This window comes from Chiloscyllium plagiosum, chromosome 23 (genome assembly GCF_004010195.1).
Source record: "Chiloscyllium plagiosum isolate BGI_BamShark_2017 chromosome 23, ASM401019v2, whole genome shotgun sequence".
NCBI classification, from domain to species: Eukaryota; Metazoa; Chordata; class Chondrichthyes; order Orectolobiformes; family Hemiscylliidae; genus Chiloscyllium; species Chiloscyllium plagiosum.
In genome coordinates this window covers 16,217,273-16,242,030 of record NC_057732.1, presented here as the reverse complement: position 1 = coordinate 16,242,030, position 24,758 = coordinate 16,217,273, and the positions used below count along the sequence as shown (strand labels likewise).

Below are 24,758 nucleotides of genomic sequence, written 5' to 3'. Positions count from 1 at the left end.
TTCAAAAAGACTAACTTGATACTGAACATTTCAGGCATGACTTCAAAGGGAGAAAGTGAGGACTGAAGATGCTGGAGATTAGTGTGATGCTGGAAAAGCACAGCAGGTCAGGCAGCATCCGACAAGCAGGAAAATCGACGTTTCGGGCAAAAGCCTTCATGAGGAATGAGGCTGGGAGCCGAGGGGGTGGTGAGATAAATGGGAGGGGTAGTTAGTCCGGGGGGTGGGGGGGAAGGTGGTTAAGCGTGCGATAGGTGGATGGAGGTGGGGGTAACGGTGATAGGTCAGACAGAGAGGTGGAGCAGATAGGTGGAAAGGAAGATTGTCAGGTAGTACAGGTCATGAGGGCAGTGCCGAGTTGGAAGGTTGGAACTGGGATAAGGTGGGGGAGGGAAATGAGGAAACTAGTGAAATCCACATTGATGCCATTGGGTTGGAAGGTCCCAAGGTGGAAGGTTAGATTAGATTACTTACAGTGTGGAAACAGGCCCTTTGGCCCAACACGTCCACACCAACCCACCGAAGGACAACCCACCCAGACCCATTCCCCTACACCTAACACTACAGGCAATTTAGCATGGCCAATTCACCTGACCTGCACATTTTTGGACTGTGGGAGGAAACCGGAGCACCCGGAGGAAACCCACGCAGACACGGGGAGAATGTGCAAACTCCACACAGTCAGTCGCCTGAGGCGGGAATTGAACCCGGGTCTCTGGCGCTGTGAGGCAGCAGTGCTAACATTCTTTCTTCAGGTGTCGGGTACTAAGGGAGTGGGATGGAGGAGGCCCAAGACCTGCATATGCTTGGCAGAGTGGGAGGGGAAGTTGAAGTGGTCGGCCATGGGACAGTTGGGTTGGTTGGTGCAGGTGTCCTGGAGATGTTCTCTGCAAGTAGGCGTTGTGTCTCCCCAATGTAGAAGAGACCGCATTGGGAGCAACGGATACATTAAATGACACATGTGGATGCGCAGGTAAAACTCTGATGGAGGTGGAAGGCTCCTTTGGGGCCATGGACAGAAGTTGGGGGGGGAGGTGTGGGTATAGGTTTTGCAATTCCTGCGGTGGCAGGGGAAGGTGCCGGAAGGGGAGTGTGGGTTGGTGGAGGGCCTGGACCCGATGGGAGAGTTGCAGAGGGAATAGTCTTTACGGAAAGCAGATAGGGGTGGGGAGGGAAATATCTCTGGTGGTGGGGTCTGTTTGTAGGTGGCAGAAATGGCAGAGGATGATGCGACGTATACGGAAGTTGTTGGGGTGGAAGGTGAGAACCGGGGGGGTTCTATCCTTGTTGCTGTTGGAGGGGTGGGGTTTGAGGGCGGAGGGGCGGGAAGTGGATGAGATGCGTTGGAGGGCATCATCAACCATGAGGGAGGGAAAATTGCGGTCTTTAAAGAAGGAGGTCATCTGGTCTGTTCTGTAGTGGAAATGGTCTTCCTGGGAGCAGAGGCAGCAGAGATGGAGGAATTGGGGATAAGGGATAACATTTTTACTGGAGGCAGGGTGGGAGGAGGTGTAGTCCAGGTAGATGTGGGAGTTGCTGGGTTTGTAGAAGATGTCAGTGTTGAGTCGGTCACTGATGATGGACAGAGAGATCCAGGAAGGAGAGGGAGGTGTCTGAGATGGTCCAGGTGACTTAAGGTCAGGGTGGAATGTGTTGGTGAAGTTGATGAACAGTTCAACCTCTTCATGGGAGCACAAAGTGGCACTAATACAGTCGGTGTAAGAGAGGAAAATGTGGGGAATGGTGCCAGTATAACTGTGGAAGATGGACTGTTCCACATAACCGACAAAAAGGACAGGGATAGTTAGGGCCCTTGCAGATTCCCATGGCTACAACTTTCGTCTGGAGGAACTGGGAGGATTCAAAGGATAAATTATTGAAGGTGAGGACCAGTTCAGCCAAATGAATGAGAGTCTCAGTGGAAGGGTACTGGTAGAGATGTCGGGAGAGGAAGAAATGGTGGGCTTGGAGGCCCTGGTCATGGCAGGTTGAAGTGCATAGGGACTGGATGTCCATGGTGAAGAAGAGGTGTTGGGGGCCAGGGAAACAAAAGGTTTGGAGATATAGAGGATGTGTGTCGTGTCCTGAACATATGTGCGGAGTTCCTGGAGCATGGGGATAGGACAGTATCAAGGTATGTGGAGATCAGTTTGGTAGGGCAGGAGCAGGCCAAGACGATGGGTCAGCCAGGGTAGTCAGGCTTGTGGATCTTGGGTAAGAGATAGAAATGGGTGGTGCAGGGTTCCCAAACTATGAGGTTGGAAGCTATGGGTGTGAGATCCCCTGTGATGATAAGATTGTGTATGGTCTGGGAGATGATAGTTTGGTGATGGGAGGTGAGGTCGTGATCGAGGGGGCTGTAGGAGGAGGAGTCTTCGAGTTGGTGTCGGGCTTCAGCGGTGTAGAGGTCAGAGTGCCAAACTACCACTGTGCCCTCCCTTGTCCGCTGGTTTGCTGGTGAGGTTGGGGTTGGAGCGGAGGGAGTGGAGAGCTGTGCGTTGTGAGGGTGAGAGGTTGGAGTGGGGGAGTGGTGGGGTAGACAGGTTTAGATGCTCAATGTCCCAGTGACAGTTGGAAATAAAGAGATCAAGGGTGGGTAACTGACCAGCACTGGGTATCCATGCAGATGGGGTATGTTGGAAGTAGGCAAAGGGGTCCTTGGAAGGTGGGCGGGAGTCTTGGTGGAAAGAGTAAGCTCGGAGGTGGAGGCAGTGGAAAAAGTGTTCGATGTCACAATGCACGTTGAATTCGTTGATCCAGGAGCAGAGCAGGATGAAGATAAGGCCTTTGCTGTGGACTGATCGTTCATTCTCAGTGAAGGGGAGGTCTTGGGGGATGATGAAAACTCAGCAAAGCTGGGAGCTAGGACTGGTATAGGGCTGGAGCTGGGAGTGGGGGGCGGAGACTGTAATTGGAATGGGCTTGGTAGCAGTGGGACCGGGGGTGACATGATTTACGGAAGTGATAGTCCATCCTTGGACCTCTGTCCAAGGCCCCAAAGGAGCCTTTCACATCCATCAGAGTTTTACCTGCACTTCCACACATGTCATTTACTATATCAATTACTTGAGAGCAATGGACACAGTAAATGACATGTGTGGGTCTCCTCTACACTGGGGAGACAGGATGCCTACTCGCAGAGTGCTTCAGAGAACATCTTTGGGACACCCGCACCAACCAACTCCACCACGCCATAGCTGACTACTTCAACTCCCCCTCCCACTCCACCAAGGACATGCAGGTCCTGGACCTCCTCCATCGCCACTCCCTTACCGCCCAACGCCTGGAGGGAGAATGCCTCATCTTCTGCCTCAGGACCCTNCACCACCCCCTCGCTCACAGCCTCATTCCTGATGAAGGGCTTTTGCCCGAAACGCCGATTCTCCTGCTCCTCGGATGCTGCCTGACCAGCTGCGCTTTTCCAGCGTCACACTCATGACTTCAAAGGGGTCAACCGCTCCTACATGTAAAGATAAAGTTGATTACTTTCTGTTGATAGATGATCTCACATTAGCTCACATTGAAAGTCATTTGCCGAAAATGTTATGATTTACTTCATCTATTAATAGGCATGCATCTGCATCTAATAGACTTACCAGACCAGAGGGCTAATCTCTGATTAGAGAGAGACAAATGGTGTTGGTTTAACCGAACAGTCACCAAGCCTCAGGTGAGAGGAGAGGTTGAAAAGGTAACCTCAGCCCTCTGAATATCTAAATATGATTAGGTGATGCCAAATATCAAACCCCACTTCTGGCAGGTTTTAACTATTATACATCTTCCATGCCATAGGAACTTGTAATATTTATATTAACCAATCAAACAAATTCTACTTAGATTTGACTGCTTCAACATACTGCTTTTCCAGATCGCTAATTTTCAGTAATTTTAGGAATATTGGCTGCGATATATTTCTATTCCCATCAAACCTTTTCCATTATTTGGTGAGGTCGTGTAGTATGGCCTATCCCCATATCATTGCCTTTGCCCATAACCCTTAACACCTTTGGTTGACAAAAATCTAACATTACACGTTTAAAATGAACAATTAATCTAGAATTGCAATCTTTGTGTGTGGAAACAATCCCTAAATTTTCTCCAGAAAGTTCATGCAGTAATTGTTAAACTGTACCCCTGGTCCATGACGTTCCAACCAGCAGAAATAATTTCTCTTTATCTATTGTGTCTGCACTCCTTTTGAAAACTGGGATCAAACTAACCCCCAAATACTCTGGTTTCTCTGATCTGTCCTTTTAATTTATCCATTGGCATCCAGTTCTCATTTGCTAATCTATACTGCACTTGCAAGATTCTCAATATATATTTTCTATGGCCTGGTGTCCAGATTGTTTGCAACACGAGAGACATAGTCGAACCAAGTTTGTATTGGAGTAGTATGATTTCTACTCCCTTGTATTCTAGTTCTGTAGATACAATGCTGAGCCACCCATTAGATTTTTTGATTATTTTCTGTTGATAGATGATCTCACATTAGCTCACATTGAAAGTCATTTGCCGAAAATGTTATCATTCACTTCATCTATTTATAGCATTTACATCTAACCACTTAAAATGTTGCCCATCTTAGTGTCTGATTTCTGATAACATACAAAGCAGCTCCTTACCCTAGAACAATTATTTATATATTGGCTGAAGATCCTGTCAATGGTGATAAATGAAAGATACGTTAACTCTTGGATCTTTTCTTAGGTCATTCAATATTTCTTGGCTGCATTAAATTATCCAAGAAGCAGAGATTAAATGAATTTTTAAGATCAATTTTACTTTAGCTTGCAGGCTACTTAGAAGAGCAAGTTTAATTTTTAATGAGCATTTTATAATTCTAGATTCTAGCATTAATTGAAAGATGTTCCAAATACTGTTGGCAGCAAAAAAAAACTTGAATGATGAGCTTAGAAGCCTAAGGCCAACGTCTGTACTCACAGAGACAGAACACTGGTGTAAATCACGTATATTATACTTGACAACTATAGGCCATTTTCATTAAGAACATTAAGCAAAGGGTCATGAATCTGATCATGTTTTAAAACTTAATGTAAAAATATTCCAAGTAGAGTGTAACTTAGGTTTGAAAGAAATGCTTAAGCTTTTAAATAGATTTCAAAAAAATAACTCACATTCAACTCAGTGGATATGTGCACAAAAAGGTGACGTAAAATGTAGTGTAATATGCAGCTAATCTTAACAATTAACCAATGCAGCACAAAGACTGCCTATTTCAATCTACATAGCATCATTAGTTTATGCGCTACTTACATGCTGCTGAAACCGTCATCCACACACTTGCATGGATTCACAATTCTAATGCATTTCCTGCAGCATTTCTTAAATCTGTAAACTTGACATTATCCAAAGCTCTGCTGCCTGTATCCTAACTAGCATCAGTAATCTTGCTCACATATTACCCTTGTGCTCACTGATTCACACCAACTCTCAACATGATTTTTTTAAATTTTAAATTTCCAGGTTTGTTTTCAATTCCCTCCACAGCTCATTCTTCCCTGTCCCTGCAGTCTCCTATGCTCCACTATAAATGGTCATGTTTTCAGCTTCTTGGAAGTTTAGCTCCGGAATGCCCTTCCTAAATCTGCCATGTTAAGGATATGGTCTAATAATTAAAAGCTCATTATGGATCAATTAATTCCATGGGTTAGTTTATTTTAAACAATAAAACACATTATTAGCAATGAAGCAAACATTATAGGAACTAACTGGTTTCTGTGTGTGCAACTTGCAAGCCAGAACAGAGTAAGGCAAGTGGGACTAGTTTAGTTTGGGAAACTTGGTTGGCAGGGTCAAGTTGGGCCGAAGGGTCAGACTCTATGACTCCATTACTGGCAGGCAGAGTTGCAGCATTGTATACACAGAGCATATGGAGACCTTAAAGGTGAATTCTTTTAAAGGCAAGGTACATGTAGAACATAGAATACATAAAATCCCTACAGTGTGGAAACAAGCCATTCAGCCCAACAAATCCACACTGACTGTCTGAAGAGCATCCCACCCAGACTCACACCCCTACCCTATCCATGTAACTCTGAACTTTCCATGGCCAATCCACCTAACTTAATCATCCCTGTACACTTTGGGCAATTTAGCATGGCCAATCCACCTAACCTACACATCTTTTGACTGTAGGAGGATACCGATGCAGACACAGGGAGAATGTGCAAACTCTACGTGGTCACCGAGGGTGGAATTGAAACTGGGTCTTGGCTCTGTGAGGCTGAGCCACCGTGCTGCTCCAAAAATGTTTCCAGAGAATTTTGAATTCGAATTTCTACAGCGTAGAAGCAGTTCATTCAGCCCTTTGTGTTCACGCTGAACTTCTGGGAGAATCCTGCCCAAATCCACTTCATTCCTGTATCTTCTATGGCTAGTCCATCTAACTTGTACACCCCTGGACACTATAGCATGGCAAATCCACCTAACCTTTCCTCTGAGGAAACACACACAGACACAGGGAGAATGTGCAAACTTCACACACCATCACCTAAGGAATTGAACCTGGATCTCTGGTGCTGTGAGGCAGCAGTGCTGACCACTGAACCACTGTGCCATTTCCTTGCCATGTCTGTGTTCTTATTTTCCAAAAGAAAGTTTAACTATTTACAATAACAGGTGAGACTATGGGCTGAATCTTACTTTTTTGGAGTCCAAATTGTGTTGAGATCTTTGGAGGGATTTCTGTCACCCTAGTGAGCTTTCTCACCATATCTCACCAAATGCACATCATTAACTACCCACCCTATCTGGGTGGCATCACTCATGTCGGATTCTAGCCCCACCTTACCACATTCCATTCCCAAAACAACTCACCGCTCAGCGGATATTCATTGAGAAACATGAACTTACATCCGTGCCATTATTCAAAGACCGCAATCTACTTGGGCAAGCATTGGCAAGCCAGCTTTGTCCCTCAGTGACACCATCATGGCACAGCAGCCAAGAAGCAATGCTGCCTTTGGCACATTGCTAGCATGATTGACACTCCCTCACACATACATCCTCATTCTCTCATCCTTGTCCCTACTTAACCACCACTCCGCACACTATACCTATCTGTAGCTACATCCTGTCTAAATGCACTCTCCACTTCTGCTCTACTCTGTCTCACTATAGACCCAGAGCTTGTCATTATCTAGTAGAGGAATATCAGACTGGCATGCAAAATAGCAATGTAAACAAAAGCTTTGATTTACAGAAAGCAAAAGGGGATATAAACTAAAACAATAGACACTGAGGTTTGCCCAGAAAATGTAACCCAGATTTCAGCCTCATGATCAATGAGTATTTTATAGTCCATAAGTGTCTGTTGCACCCAAATCTCATCTATTAGAAGGGGATGTCAACAAGGTCCTGTCTGGCTTAGAGTCATAGAGTCATAAAGCATGGAACAGACCCTTAGGTGCAACTCATCCTCACCGACCAAGTTTCCCAAACTAAACTAGTCCCATTTGCCTGTGCTTGGCCCATATCCCCCCAAATCTTTCCTATTCATGTACCTGTCCGAATATCTTTTAAATGTTGTAACTGTACTTCTATCCACCTCTTCCTCTGACAATTCATTCCACATAGGAACCACCCTCTGTGTTAAAAAGTTGCCCTTCAGGTCCCTATTAAATCTTTCTCATCTCACCTTAAAAGTATGCCGTCCAGTCTTGAACTCCCTCACCCTAGGGAAAAGGCATTTGCTATTAACTCTATCTATGCCGCTCATGATTTTATAAACCTCTATCAGGTTACCCCTCAACCTGCTATGCTCCAGTGAACAAAGTGCCAGCCTATTCAGCATCTTCTAGTGATTCAAACCTTCCAGTCTCAGTAACATCCTTGTAAATTTTTTCTGCATCTTCTCCAATTTAATAATATCCTTCCTACAGCAGGGCGACCAATATTGTACATACTCCCAGCACAGCTTCCTCCATTCCCAATGGCCTTGTCCCCCTCCTTTAGAAGTGTTTTCCCATTGCCCCATTCTTCAGCATCCTGCACATCTTTTTCTTAGCATGTACTGCTTTGGTCCTTAACAGCTTTCAGTCATTTTGAAGCTTTTTGTTTTATACTCTTGATTCTCCCAATGTGATCAAAGGTTTAGCCTTCCATTCATCCAGTATATTTGTCTTCTTCAAAACCTCCTGTAAGAACTGTTCAGCATTTCTTTTATTATTCTTTTGAAACCTGGAGCTTTTCCACTTTCTGCTTCAGTGATACTGTGGTTTCCTTTATTTTCTATGAATCCTTTCAATAAAGCTTCATTGCTGGCATTTATTTCTGAAAGGACAGTCTGTTTCATTATTTGCAGTTACATGTTGCATCGCCACTTTCTTTTTCAGGCCTGTTATTTTCTCCAGCATTACTTTGGGCTCGAATTAATATTGCTATAGCTTCTCCTGATGACCAAAACTTGTTGAATGGGTGAGTTACTCCATATCATCCTGTAAACCATCAATCTTTTTGTTGATAAAACAGAGCTTGTTGTTCATGCTGCTTCCATTGTTCCTCTTTGTTAGATGAGCAAAGGTATCCCCCAAAAGATTGTGACATACCAGAGTTAATATTCTCAAGTTTGGATTTATCCTGAGTTATCTGTTCAGGCTTTTCCTTTTAAACATTTATTTTTCTCTCCACAGAACAGAACTGAGATTTTAGCTCCAATGATTCAGAAGGAAATGAAATGTCCAGTTCTTTCATGATCAATTCTGTAAATGTTTCTTGAATAATTTGCTGTAGTTTATCTTGTCTGTTTGATGTCTGACTGATTCCATGGATTAATACTATTGCAAGGTCAGGGGAAGCAGCATACCTACAGTTGTTAGTTCAGTACTGTTTTGGATATAGACATCTATTCAGATTGTATTTGTACTCCAGCACCAAAGATCTTGCATGTGGAATGGGTGAACTATCGTAATCTGAATATTGCATAGTTGCAGATTTCATCATGGCTTCACATGTTTGTGGGTGCAATGTTAGTATTCACAGGCGTAAATACACACCTTTGTCCCTGTGACAACCATAACCAATAACAAACTGACCCCAGTTTTCTAAGGACAGAATTTAAATTTTTGTGAACATGTCAGTGTGGCAACATTTATATTTTCCACAGGATTAACAGTGTAAACATGCGTGAGCCACTTCTTGTCTAGTCCCGTACATTGTCAAATTATGGTTTGCGAATCATTTCATGTATAAACCTATGATGAGATACAAGATGGTCTTTCTTCAAATCTGAAAATACTCTTTTTGTGGGTTGTGTGTGTTTGGTGCATGGATCTTTGTAGCTTCATCAGCCATTGCTCTAGTGCACTGCCTCTGCCAATGGCATTTTTAGCCACATGTCTTGAAAAATCAATTTAAAAATGGGCATTTTGAAAGCTGGCTACATCTCATGCTATTCTTGTGAGTGTGTTAAGTTTGTACATAGGACATGGAAAAGCTTTGTCAATGTGTGAGGGTTGCTTCCTGCTTGAATCCATCATTCAGCAGTTAAAAATCACACAATACCAAGTTATAGTCAACAGATTTAATTGGAAGCACTAGCTTTTGGAACACTGCTCCTTGATGACAACCACCTGATGAAGGAGCAGTGCTCTGAAAGCTAATGCTTCTAATTAAACCTGTTGACTAAAACTTGATGTTGTGTGATTTTTAACTTTGTACACCCCAGTACAACACTGGCACCTCCAAGTCATCATTCAGTAGATTTTTGATTCTATAAGTCTTTAGTTTGTCAAGTAAATCTTTCTGGCAAGCATTCATGGTGTAGATACAATCACCTTTCTCAACAATTCTGTTTCCCATCTTGAAGTCATACAATGATCCCGACTACCTGCCTGCACATGAAGTGGTCAATGACTACCGTAAACGCTCACCTAAATGATATGACTTCCAATCAATTTACATCACGGAATATTAAGGTAACGCTGAGTTGGTCTTCTACTATAGTTCATATGTTTTTGTGAGCTCTTCACTCTTCAGCTATTAATCTTGATATGTTTAGCTTGTGTGGGCCTTCATTCCCAAAAGGCACAGCACTCAAGAAAGTTCAAAAATATTAAAAGTACGCAAAATTCCCCAATTACCTATCAAAAAACACTGACCAGCCTTTGTACTTAACAAGAATTACTCTTTAATCCAAGCAATTTGATTCTAGCTCCAGGTAAACAAGTATGAATGTGAAAAAAAATTCCAGAGTGACTGGTATTCCATCACCAAGGTCACCTTTTGTTAACACATGGACTGTCCTTCACACAGATCCAGCTCCATCATAGCCAGCTCTCACTTCTATTTTTTGTTTTTGTTCTTTTTTTTAACCCCCACACTATCACCTAAGTGCGGTAGTGCTTATTTTTTCCCCAGCACCCATGGTGTGTGTGTGTGCAGGTGTGACACAGCGAAAGACACAAAGTGCACGAATCTTTATTCAAATTCCACCACCAGGAAGATAGGAAAACACCCGGGTGGCCCTCACTCCTATTTATTTTTTTATTTTTTTTATTTTTTTCTATATTTTGTTTTTTTTTAAAACACCCAGGTGGCCAGTGACAAGCACTGCCCTTAACACTCCTGTCTATTTTTTTTTTTAATTTAACCCCCACACTACCACCTAAGTGCGGTAGTGCTTATTTTATCCCCAGCACCCATGGTGTGTGTGTGCAGGTGTGAGACACAGCGAAAGACACAAAGTGCACGAATCTTTATTCAAATTCCACCACCAGGAAGATAGGAAAACCCCCCGGGTGGCCCTCACTCCTATTTATATCTGTCAACCAGGGCTCCCTGATTGGACTAGGTTAACAACCCCAATTAGGGAACTCATATTCTGAGGTCCACCTGGCTGACCTTGTTACAATCACCATAGAACCTTCAGCATTTAATGTTACTAATTCCAATTTTAATCCCTATATATATTCGCTCTTAAACATATATAGTCTGGGAAAAAAAAGGATCCTATGGATGGAGGGAAATACTGGGATACCAGTTGTTTATGAGATGATTCTTATGATTCTTGTGCTGGTCAGAATGCTGCTTTTTGATCATCCTTCTCTGAATGTTCCACTAGTTTGCAACAAAGTGGCACGGTGGCACAGTGGTTTGCGTTGCTGCCTCACAGTGTCAGCGACCAGGTTCAATTCCATCCTTGGGCAACTATCTGTGTAAAGTTTGCATGTTCTCCCCGTGTCTGCATGGGTTTCCTCCCACAGTCTAAAGATGTGTTGGATTGGCCATGATAAATTAACCATAATGCTCATGGATGTGTATGTTAGGTGTGTTGGCCATGGGAATGCAGGGAGATAGGTCTGCATGGGAGGGTCAGTGTGGCCTTATTGGGCTGAATGGCCTGTTTCCACTCTGTAGGGATTCTATGGACATACTGGGTGGCGTGTTCACTTAATGAAAGGTTTCTAACTTATCAATTAAAAGTCATGGCTTATTGCTGAAGGACAGGAAAACTGACTTTCTTCAGGATTCAAGTCGCTTTTACTGCAAAGAATAGAGAGACCTCCTGAGATAGTGGAGATCTGATAATGTTACTGTACATAGTTCACAAGTCCCAAGCTGTTTAGGTACCCTGAGAACGAATCATATAATTGTTGACATGTAGAACACCTTTGCTACTAATAACTGATTATTAGTGTAAAGACCAATAAGCTACTTGTGCCAATCAAAGCCCAACTTGTACACAACCCCTTAGATCCAGTTTGTCTACAACCACAGTTTAACCATTGCTTGAAGCAGCTGTGTGAATGATGCTGGCAATGATGGCAGATTTACATACTTTTGAAACATGCAGCAATCCTTTGTTTTTAAAATACTAAAGTAAGGTATGATCAGTACACTATACAGATTTTGATTGTTTTTTTTTTAACTGCATTGGAAACATTTAAATCTGGAAAGCTCTGAATATTCTCTAAGTATAAACATTTCTGTTAGAAGGTCTGCTGTGTCCCAATTAGACTCCGGCATCTTTCTTGAATTCTGACAATGTGCTTTTGACCTTCCCTTGCTTGACATTGACCTGACAAATGTGTGGTTGTGAAGGGTTGCTTTTCAGACTGGAGGCCTATGACCAGTGGTGTGCCACAAGGATCACTGCTAGGTCCATTGCTTTTCGTCATTTATATACAGTACAACCTCGATTATCCAAAGATCGATTATCCAAATTTGGGATTATCTAGACAAGATCTCAAGGTCCAGCTGAAAGGGTAAACTGTGTTATCCAAACATTTAATTATCCAAACATTTGACTATCTGAACAAAATATTCTCCGCCAGTGTCTTTTGGATAATCAAGGTTGCCCTGTAAATGGCTGCGAACATAGGATGTATAGTTGGTAAGTTTGTAAATGACACCAAAATTGGAGGTGTACAGGACAGCAAAGAACATCAAATGGACTGAGGAGTGGCAGATGGAGTTTAGATAAATGCAAGGAGCTGCATTTTGGAAAAGCAAATCAGAGCAGGGCTTATACACTTAATAGTAAGATCCTGGGGAGTGTTGCTGAACAGAGACCTTGGAGTGCAGGTTCATAGCTCCTTGAAAGTGGAGTCGCAGGTAGATAGGAAAGTCAGGCCAACGAGTATGGGAGTTGGGAGATCATGTTGTGGCTGTACAGGACATTGGTTAGGCCACTTTTGGAATATTGTGTGCAATTCTGGTCTCCTTCCTATGGGAAAGATGTTATGAATCTTGAAAGGGTTCAGAAAACATTCACAAGGATGTTGCCAACATTGGAGGATTTGAGCTATAAGGAGAGACTGAATAGGTTGGGGCTGTTTTCTTTGGAGCGTCAGAGGCTGAAGGGTGACCTTTTAGTAATTTATAAAATCATTAGGGACATAAACAGGATAAATAGACAAAGTATTTTCCCTGGGTTTGGGGAGTTCAGAACGAGAGGGCATTGGTTTAGGGAAAGAGGGGAAAGATATAAAAGAGACCCAAGGGGCAACTTTTTCATGCAGAGGGTAGTACGTATATGGAATGAGCTGCCAGAGGAAGTGGAAGCATCTGGATGGGTATATGAATCAGAAGGGTTTGGAGGGATATTGGCCAAGTGCTGGCAAATGGAACTAGATTAGGTTAGGATATCTGGTTGGCATGGACGAGTTGGACCAAAGGGTCAGTTTCCATGCTATATATTTCTATGACAGTGTGGCTTCTTTCTCAAGTGAGTTAAACAGGTCTCTCAATTGCGATGCATCTGAATTTCAGGATATTGATGCTGCGGCTGACAAAGAAATCAAGGTTTGTCTAATGCACTTTCCTCTGATTTAAGATTGTTGACTATGCATTTCATCTTGTTTGCTGACTGTTCAAGAGCAATAGGCCTTACCCGCCTGACTTTGTCTATCCCTGTTCATGAAGTCACATTATTGATAATTATCTAATAATCAATCATTCATCAGGGATTGATTAACTCCATTGGTTAGATTATTTAAACTAGAAAACCATTATAAGTTATGAAGCAGAAATGACAGCAACCAAACAATTTCTGTCTGTGCTGCTTGCAAACCCACACCAGACTAACTGGCAGGCAGAGTCACAATATTGTGCACACAAAGCACAGTAAGTCCTCATACACCCGTGAACTCTCCTAAAGGAACTCTTCACCTTACCCTCCTCCTTTAAGACCCTTATTGAAGACAATGTCTTTGACCAACACCTCGGCCACCTGCACTAATACCTCCTTACATGATTTGGTCTTATATTTTGTTTTGTGATGCCCCTATGAAGGACTTATGACATTTTTCTACTTTCAAGATGCTACATAAATACAAGTTGTTGTTGATTAGATTCTGGTTGCTGCTGTGCCCTTTATTTAGTTCATGTCAACAAGATTTCAGAGGAAGTGTACACCATGGCTAGATGGAATTCATATTAGCTACATTGAAAAAGATGAATAATTCCTGAAGTGAAATATGCAGGAGTCCCGAGGAATTCATTATTTGCAATGTTAATCATAGGGTTGGCTATCATTACGTACTGACCTGCATGATTAAGAGAAGTTCAGTTTCTGGAGTGGATTAGATTAATAAATAAGGAGGATCTAAGAACTCAGGATCACATTTTAGAGAATTGGCATCAAATCAGCAATCGTATCCTTGACTCATTGCATCATTCTCATCTTTTATGTATTAAACCTATTTCTGAAGTAATTCAATTCAATTGAATCAGTCATATTAAGATTTAAAAGAAACAAGCAAATAAAATTTCTTGATGTTTTACATTCATGTGATGTACTGCAAGTGATGCACAGTTTGGTAAAACACATTTTCTTTGGACTTAGTGTTTTATAGAATGCAGTACATGAAGACATATCAGAGAATATGGATATTGTAGACAACTTAAAATTACCTGGTGTAAGCTGGAATAGAAATACACTAGAGTTAGAATGTGTGAATGCAGTATAGGAATATGTTTTGAATTAGTGTATTTCAGAATCCACTGAAAGCAATTTGTATCCAGACCGAACTTTAAACAATGGAGCAGACAGGGAAAAAGCCTGAGAAGAAAAAATGTTTGATGGACAATGGGAGATGTTTAATATAATAGTTCTTGACCCACATGAAAGATATATCTCTGTGAGAAACATGAATTCAAGAAATGGTTAACAAAGGAAGTTAAAGACGCTATAAAATTGAAAACTACACTGTGGCAAAGATTAATGTAAACCAGAGGATAAAAACCATCAAAAGATGAACCAAAATTAATAAAGAGGGAGAAAATAAAACTTTGAGGATAAACTTGTAAGTAATATAAAAACTGGATGGTATGAAATTTGGTAAATACATAAGAAGGAAAAGAGAAGCCGAAGTGAAAATTAAAGAAGATGGCGGAGACGGCGGCAGGGGAAATAATGATGGGGAGTCAACATCTGCAGTCCTAACTTTCTCCTAGAAAATAATGATGGGGAGCCAAGAGATGGCAGAGGAGTTGATGAAGTGCTTTGCATTAATCTTCGCAGTAGAAGACACTAATAACATTTCAAAACCATGGGACAAAAGTAAGTGAGGATATCAGTACAAGAAGCATTACCAGAGAAGAAGTACTTGGGAAACTGATGGGGCTTAGGACCTCAAGGTACGTTTTATTATTCATTCACAGGATGAGGGTACTCCTGGTTAGGAACAGTATTTATTGTCCATCCCTATTGCCATGGATGAGGACGGTGAATGTACCACAGCCAAATGTGTCATAGAATCCCAACAGTATGAAAACAGGCCCTTTGGCCCAATAAGTCCACACTGACCCTCCAAAGAGTACCCCAAACCAGACCCATTCTCCTACATTTACCCCTGACTAATGCACCTAAACTACACATCCCTGAACACTATGGGTTAATTTAGCATGGCCAATTCATCTGACCCGCCATCTTTTGAGCTGTGAGAGGAAACAGATGCACCCAGAGGAAACCCACACAGACACAGGGAAAATGTGCAAACAACACACAGACAGTCGCCCAAGGCTGGAATCAAACCCAGGTTCCTAGTGCTGTGAGGCAGCAGTGCTAACCACTAAGCCACTGTGTTGTGTATGGGTGACATCAACTAGGTGAGAAGAGAAGGTGGTGAGGATGACAGAAAAAGTCTGCACAGGGATACTGACAGGTTAAATGGTGGGCAAAAACTTGGCAGACGAAACATAATGGGAAAATGTGAGTTTAAGCACTTTGGCAGGAAGACGAGAGATGATATTAATTTTAAAGGGGAAAGATGTGGATAGCTACAGCATAAAAGGATTGGAGAGACCTTGTGCATTTTAGAAACAAAATCATTCATGGGATGTAATTGTCACTGTATGTATTCCAATCCCATTGTCCAGTTGAGGGGGAAGTTAAGAGCCAACTACTTTGATGTGGATTTGGAGTCAGTCAGTCCAGGTGAGGATGGCAGATTTCCTTCCCATTAGTGAACCAAATGACTTTTTATGACAATTGACAATGATTCCATGATCACTATTGGACCAATCTTCTATCCCAGATTTTTGTTAAGTTCAAATTTCACCATATACCATGGTTGGATTCAAACCCATATCCCCATAACATTAGTCCAGGGCTCTGAGATTACTCATCCAATGACATTACTGCTACATCACCACCTCCCCTTGAATTAATCAGCAAATGCTAGCATCCAATTTTAATGAGTAAGAGGGAAGGCAAATGGATCATTGGCCTTTATTACAAGGTTAATGAGATATAAAGATAGACTAGAAAAGGTCTTGCTAAATCTATAGAAGACATTATTCAGACTACAGTTGTCACACTGTGACTACTTTTGGTTTACTTATCAAAGGAAAGATTTACTGACATTAGAGACAGTCTAGAGAGTATTCACTATGTTGATCCTGGCAGTGGAGAAATGTTGTTGTGAAGACAGGTTGAGTTGGTTAGACTTGTACGCATTGGAATTTAGAGAGATGAGGGGAGAACGTATTGAAACTAATAAGATACTTAATGACAGGTAGAAGCAGAAAAGTTGTTTTCCCTTTCAGGAGACTCTCAGGCCAGAGGGTATAATCTCAGAGCTGGAAATGTGTTGCTGGAAAAGTGCAGCAGGTCAGGCAGCATCCAGGGAACAGGAGAATCGACGTTTCGGGCATAAGCCCTTCTTCAGGAACACATTTCCAACTCTGATCTCCAGCATCTGCAGACCTCACTTTCTCCCGGTATAATCTCAGAGCAAGGTGTTACCCACTTAATACAGAAATGAGAAGGAATGTCTTCCTTTAGTAGTTGGTGAATCTGTGGAATGCTTGACCTCATGATCTATAGAGGTTGGGAAATTAAACACATTCAATGTTGAGATAGACATATATAATCAGTACAGGAACAAAGGGTTATTGGAAAAGGCTGGAAAGTGGAGATGAGGATAATCAGATTAGCCATGATCACATTAGATGGTGGGGCACACTCAATGGGCCAAAGGGCCTACTTCTGTTCCTGTGTCTTATGGTTTTATATGGTGGAACCTTTCAGAGGCCTAAATGATGTGGGCTAAGGTGAGATTTGTGGAAGAAATGCATGAGAAGTCTGGAGAAGCCAATCTCTACTTCAGAACCAATTCTCTGCATCTTTTATAACAAACAAAGGGAGCAGATTCTCCAGAATAACTTCATACATTGTAAAGGCCAAGATCCTACAGAAAAGCCTTGGGAGCCATAAGGATTAACTCCTTGCTTGGGTGGATGGCAATATATCCACAACTGGATACATCTGTTCATTGTATTATTATGTACTCACAAGGTTACAATTCAAATAACAGACTATGCATATTTTACCAAATGTGTATAAGAGTAATAGCTTTCCAGTAGTCAGCAGATTTCTGGTTTTAGAACTGACTCTCCCTGGTGTTTGCTTGAATAAGTGATCGTAAACCTATACTCAATATTCCTGTGGTCGATCATGATAAGTGACTACAACAGTGAGTCGATGGTTAATCCTGTGGCATCCAACCCTCACTCCCTTACCCTAAGCCAATGGGATCCACTGCAGAGCAGGCTTCCTTCACCCCACTGAAGAGGGGGAGGGGGGGGGGAGAGGGAAAGCAAAGAAAACCTTGTCAGGGCACTATGATGGCACAGGATATGACAATAATATGGACTAGTCATATCAATACTGTGGCTACCAGTGAAGGTCAAAGGCTGGGAAGTTTGTAGCAAATGACTCACATTCTGACTCCTCAAAGCTCGTCCATCACCTACAAGGCACAATTCAGGAGTATGCTAGGATGCTATCCACTTTCCTAGATGAGTGCAGAACTCCAACCAGAACAAAACAGCCTGCTTGATCAGAATCCCATCCACACCTTAAAACATCAATTCATTCCACCCCGGGTGCACAGTGTGTTCCATTTACAATGATCATTGGAGCAACGCTTCACAGGTCCTTTGATAGCACCTTCCAAACCCATGATATCTGCCGCCTCGAAAAAGGGCATCAGAGGCAAGAGAACACCACCATTTGTAAGTTCCTCTCCAAGCCACATACAATCCTAACTTGGAATGAGATTATCATTCCTTCACTGACTCAAAATCCTGGAACTCCCTTTCAAAGATCACTACATCATGCATGCTACAGTGATTCACAAACGCTGCTCACCGCCACCTTTTCACAGATAACTGGGGATCAACAAATAATGGTGGCTTCACCAGGGTGTTCACCTCTAATGAACAAGCTGATAAAAACAGGGGTAAGCAAGGTTACAGCACTGAAACAAGATGCATCAAGTTTGTCACAGAATTTCTCTATATGAGCCATACAACCTATTCGTTACTCTAATCATTCTCACACATTCTTCCCTTTCAAACAAAACACATCAAATTCTGTTTTTAAGGAGTCTTTACAGTGTTTGTCCACAATGTTTTGGGATGGAGATTTCCCCATTTCTATCATTCTCTGTGTAAAGGAGTTTTTTGCCACTCTTCACTAATCAATTTTTGCCGTTGGTTAACATTTGTGCCCATCTGATAAACAACCAGTCTCTGGAACCAGTCAGTTGATATTTATCTCATCAGAGCCCTCTGTAACTTAGCTGAGGTCTGCTTTTTTGCTCTAATGAAGAAAAGCTCTATTTTCTCAAAACTGTCTTCCCAACTTCTCATTCTTAGTAATATTGTGATTTTGTGTTGTACATTTTTATTGGTTTATCCAAGATGTGTTCAAAAGAATTTACTAAAAAGGTGACGAATGCTAGGAACAATAAAATGAAGTAACCAAATGAATACCAAAAAAAAATTAGCTTTCTCATTCTAACAACATCACAAGTCATTCTGTAATATCTGTTGATGGATGAATGTTGGCTGAGACACTGGGAGAACTTTCTGTTCTTCAGGTTATGACCTGGCATTCTTAACATGGACTTTGACAAGCAGATGGGACTTTAGATTGATAATTCACCCAAACTTTCCAACAATATCACACAATCTGTCAGGAAAACTAACAGCTGCCTCACAAGTATCTACATCACCTTGGAGCCAGATAGAATAAATGTAAGAATATTTGGGAGGCTGAAGTAGAAATGGGACTGTTTAGGTCTTAGTAAAATGGGCCTTTGTTGATCATTGACATTTTCGTGTCCTTGATTTTGTTAAATCTAATTGCAACATTTACAGAGTGAATAAATTATCTTTATTTTATACAAGGTCAACTTTTTTTGGAAGTATTCCTTTAAGTGAATCCTGGTTTTGTCGAAGATTAAAATTCAGTGACAAAACTAATAGAATGAAGTGTGCATTTTCCTTATCGCCTGAAGCAATATCCATCTGACAAATAACGAGTCAGACCCTGTGACAGTAGCATTAAACTGTTGCATGTAATATTGGCTGACTGTTGGTAAAAGTATGACAAATTTATTATTTATATGACTCTACTAGCAGCCAGTGCTTATTTTTTCAGACAAGCAGAGGCAATCTTTAATATTTTATGAAACCCTTACCCATTATCTGGTGCTTATACTTTTAAAAGAAAAAAGTTCATGCATCAAAGTTTATGTCACTCACCAACAACAGAAGGCAAGTTTAGAAAAGGCTGTGCAATCTTCTTACCACAAATATGAACTATCCACCATTTTGTTACTGTGGCAAGATAACCAGTGCTTTGTTCAGCTGGACACTCTGAACCACACAGCACAGAACAAGCCCGTTATGCCAACATTAGCTCTTTGAATGACCAAGCCAATTTTTCCGACAATCTCACTCTTTCCTGTCGTCCTCCAAATATCGTCTTTTCAAGTTTTTAAAATAAATGCATTCTGTCTTGGGATCTCAACACCATTGTCTTCCTCAATAAAACCTTGCAAGGGCGGTGATGAATTGCCCTCTTGAATTGTGCAGTGCTTGTACTATTCAGAAGGAAGTTTCAGGACTTTGGCAGTACCATTCCACATTAGGATGGTTGGAGCTTGGAGGGGACCTTACAGGTGCTGGCTTCAAGAGGTGCCAAGGAAGGTTCCTCGGTGATTTGCTGTGGTACATATGGCAGATGGTACACACCACTGCCAACTGTGACAGTGCTAATGGAAGGAGCAGATGCTTAAGGTGGTGGATGAGCTGCCAATTACATGGGGTGCTTTGTCCTAGATGGCATTGAGCTTCTTGAGTGTTGTTGTCGCTGCAACCAGCCAAGTGAAAAGTATTCCACCACTCACCTAACTGCATAGATGGTTCATGCTGTAGAGAATGAGGAGATGGGTATACTTCATAGAACCCAGCCTCTGGCCTGCTTTGCTGCACAGTAATTATATGGCTTGTTCAGTTTAGCTTCTGGTCAGTGATAACCTCCAGAATGTTGATAGCAGGAGATTAGGTGATGCTAATGTCATTGAATGAAAGGGAAGCTAATTAGATTCACTTTTGGTGATGGTAAGTTGTGAAAAAGACCAGAGACGTAGCACGGAAATACATGTGGAACAATGCACGATCATTTGCAAATATTCCCACTTCCAACCTTAGAATGGGGGGGGGGGGGTGGGTGGCACTGATACAGCAGCTGATTGGGCCCAGGCCACTAACCTGAAGGACTCCTGCAGCAGTTGCTTTGCATTGTGCTTTAGGTCAATACTGCTACCTGCATATTCTTTAGATGTGTTAGGGCTGCCACAAGGCTTCAGTTTTATTGTCAGTGAGAGCCTTTGGTTTTTCCAGTGTCTAGTGTATTCAGCCATTAGTTGATATTAGGTGGAGGGAATCAAATTGGCTGAAGACTGATATCCATGATGTTTGGCACTTCTGGAGGAGGACAAAATGATCACCCAATCAGCACTTCTAACTGAAGTGGAAATACCCAATTTCCTTTTGAAAGTTACTCAACAACTTGTATCAACAGCCCTTTCAAAAAATATGTTCCAGATTGATTCTCCTCCGTCTCCCAGATTTTTTGGCAAATGACTTTAAAGAAAGTGTCTCTCCTGTCCTGTGCATGTTTCCCATTAATTATATTTGTGCTTTGAGTCATGTTTCTCTTCTAATTTTATCTCTGTCTTACTTTGACAGATTACTATCTGTGTGATGCCTGTTTAAATCTCTCTCATCACTCAGAATTTCTGTTTTACGTTTGGAATACTAATTTGGGAATTCGGGTCAGGTATCTGACCTGTGGTAGCATTTTGATGGAGATGGAGATGGGCAATGAGTGTCTAAAGCGAGCACTTACTTCCCATTTAAATTTGGTGCATCTTCCAATAGGATTGCTCCAACGCTCAGACAACAGCAACACCAGAGTCAGATTGGGCATTGCTCCAAGACAGAAACTTCTTCAGAACAATCTATTATTATCTTGTAGAAGGGGGTTGAAAATGATGTTGGTATGTTGGCTTTCCTCATCTGCTCCTGAGAGGTCTTCTCCATGCATTTGGGGTAGCACGGTGCCTCAGTGGTTAGCACTGCTGCCTCACAGCGTCAGGGACACAGGTTCAATTCCAGCCTCGGGTGACTATCTGTGTGGAGATTGTACATTTTTGCCATGTCTGCCTGAGTTTCCTTGGGTGCTCTGGTTTCCTTCCATAATCCAAAGATGTGCAGGTTAGGTAAATTGGCCAGGCTAAATTGCCCATAGTGTTGAGGGATATGTAGGTAAGGTGCATTAATCAGGGGATAAAATGTAGGTTAATAGGGTGGGGGAATTGAGCTGAGTGGGCTACTCTTCAGAAGGTCAGTGTGGACTTGTTTGGCCAAAGGGCCTGTTTTCACACTGTAGGGATCCTATGATCTATGCATTGTCTGGACTTTGGCTACTGTGGGAAGGAAGGGGAGAGCACCAACCTCCACTCTACCTCAGATTCACTTTGATTAACCTTTATTACAGGTCCCATCTGGCCAATCCTGCCTCTATCAAATGGGTCAGAAACACAGCTCCAGATGATTCAAAAACTCTGCTCGTGGTTTCTGATCTTTTTATCCTCATCTTCTCTGGCTCATCATTCCATGTTCTGTGTTTCTCCCAATCTTTTCACATGGCTGTACATTGTTTCTTTACTGATGTAGTCAACAGTGTTGTATCTTTGTGTGAGTTTACAGTATGCAGAAAGGAAACAGCCAAGACAAGGCCTGCCTCTACAGGAGCTGGTGCTGGGTGTGTGAGCAAAACTCTGCAAGGCCAGTGTTGCTTTCAGAGGCTTGTCCCATTAAAATGTGATGTCTGAGTTGAAGAGTTGGCATGAAGGAGAAACAGGGAAGAAAAAGTATGAAAGTTAATAGCCGGTCTAGGGTTCTGACACAGATTGAGAGGGCTAAAATTGAACTTACAGAGTAAGATGCAGTATTGGCAAATAAAGAGGACAAATAAATAGGAAGAGTCATCTGGACTGAAAATGGTTTAAGAAACACACAACACCAGGTTATAGTCCAACAGGTGTATTTGGAAGTACAAGCTGTCGGAGCACTGCTCCTTCATCAGGTAATGTCCTGAAAGCTTGTACATCCACATAAGCTGGTGTTGGACTATAACCTGGTGTTATGTGATTTGTAACTTTGTCCACCCCAGTCCAACACCAGCTCCTCCACATCATTGGCTGAAAATGTTAGCCTGCCCTCTCTACATGGATGCTGCCAAACACGTTGTGATTTCCAGCATTTTCTTTTGTTTGCAATCAAAATTCCAGCACCTGCAGTAATTTGCTCTGAATAAAGCGAACATTCCTGAGCTCATGAGCACTTGGTTGAAATGCTGCGATTACGAGGACTGACCAGAATTTGGGGCTGGAGATATTGAATATCCCTGCAGAAAGGAGATCCTCGGGAGTAGTAAAATCTGGATTACTCCCGGTACTGCGAGCTAGTGAGGGTAGGAATAGGAGGATAGAGCAGATGAATGCATGGCTGAGGAGCTGGTGTACAGGAGAAGGATTCACATTTCTAGATCATTGGAATCTCTTCTGGGGTACAAGTGACCTGTACAAGAAGGACGGATTGCACCTAAAGTGAAAGGAGACTAATATACTGGCAGGGAGATTTGCTAGTGCTGCTTGGGAGGATTTAAACTATAAGGGTAGGGGGATGGGATGCAGGGGAGATAGTGAGGAAAGTGATCAATCTGAGACTGGTACAGTTGAGAAAAGAAGCAAGTCAGTCAGGGCAGGCAGGAACAAAGTAGGACTGATAAATTAAACTGCATTTATTTCAATGCAAGAGATCTAACAGGGAAGGCAGATGAACTCAGGGCATGGCTAGGAATATGGGACTTGGATATCATAGCAATCAAGGATGGACAGGACTGGCAGCTTAATGTTCCAGGATACAAATGTTACGGGAAGGACAGAAAGGGAGGCAGGGGAGGAGGAAGAGTGGCGTTTTTGATAAGGGATAGCATTACAGCTGTGCAGAGGGAGGATATTCCCAGAAATACATCCAGGGAAGTTACTTGGGTTGAACTAAGAAATAAAAAAGGGATGATCACCTTATCGGGATTGTATTATAGACCGCCTAATAGTCAGAGGGAAATTGAGAAACAAACTTGTAAGGAGATCGAAGTTACCTGCAAGAATAATGGGGTAGTTATGGTAGATTTTAACTTTCCAAATATAGACTAGGACTGCCATAGTGTTAAGGGTTTAGATGGAGAGGAATTTGTTATGTGTGTACAGGAAAATGTTTTGATTCAGTATGTGGATGTATCTACTAGAGAAGGTGCAAAACTTGACCTACTCTTGAGAAATAAGGCAGGGCAGGTGACTGAGGTATCAGTGGGGGAGCACTTTGGGTTTTAAAATAGTGATGGAAAAGGATAGACTGGATCTGAAAGTTGAAGTTCTAAATTGGGGAAGGCTAATTTTGACGCTATTAGGCAAGAACTTTCAAAAGCTGATTGGGAGCAGATGTTCGCAGGTAAAGGGACGGCTGGAAAATGGGAAGCCTTCAGAAATGAGATAACGAGAATCCAGAGAAAGTATGTTCCTGTTAGGGTGAAAGGAAAGGCTGGTAGGTGTTGGGAATGCTGGATGACTAAAGAAATGAGGGTTTGGTTAAGAAAAAGAAGGAAGCATATATCAGGTATAGACAGGATAGATCGAGTGAATCCTTAGAAGAGTATAACAGAAGTAGGAGTATACTTAAGGGAGAAATCAGGAGGGCAAAAAGGGGACATGAGATAGCATTGGCAAATAGAATTAAGGAGAATCCAAAGGGTTTTTACAAATACATTAAGGACAAAAGGATAACCAGGGAGAGAATAGGGCCTCTCAAAGATCATCAAGGTGGCCTTTGTGTGGAGCTGCAGGAGATGGGGGAAGATACTAAATGAGTATTCAAACTTTGTGAGAAGATTTGTAGCTCGGGTGCTCGTTGTTGAGTGGATGAGTGCCATGCCTCTAGGAATTCCCTGGTTGTTCTCTGTTTGGCTTGTCCTATAATGGTAGCATTATAGGATGAGGCATGGCACTCATCCACAGATTCAATCAATAAGCACATCGACCTGGACCCAATATACCAGCCACTGCAGCGGACAGCTGGAACTGACAACCAGAAGTGGCAGATACAAATCACTATAAATGCTGGAGGAAAGATCACAGAAGCGCTTCACAGGAGGCTCCCAAGCACTGAGGATGTCACCTAGACAGGGGACGAAACGTCTGCAACACGAATTCCCAGCTCGGCGAACAGAACCACAACTAAATGAGTATATTGCATCAGTGTTTACTGTGGAAAAGGACATGGAAGATATAGAATGTAGGGAAATAGATTGTGATATCTTACAAAATGTCCATATTACAGAGGAGGAAGTGCTGGATGTCTTGAAATGCATAAAG

At 42.2% G+C, this 24,758-nt stretch overlaps 1 protein-coding gene across 1 annotated transcript in view; it reads left to right on the top strand.

Moving 5' to 3' along the window:
* The first annotated feature begins 14,928 nt into the window (after nucleotides 1-14,928).
* LOC122561451 (mucin-5AC-like) overlaps nucleotides 14,929-24,758 on the top strand; it is a 41,391-nt gene continuing 31,561 nt past the window's right edge. The window contains exon 1 of the mRNA XM_043713194.1: nucleotides 14,929-15,025. Within this exon, the coding sequence (XP_043569129.1) occupies nucleotides 14,929-15,025 (97 nt within the window). The remainder of the gene's footprint in view (nucleotides 15,026-24,758) is intronic.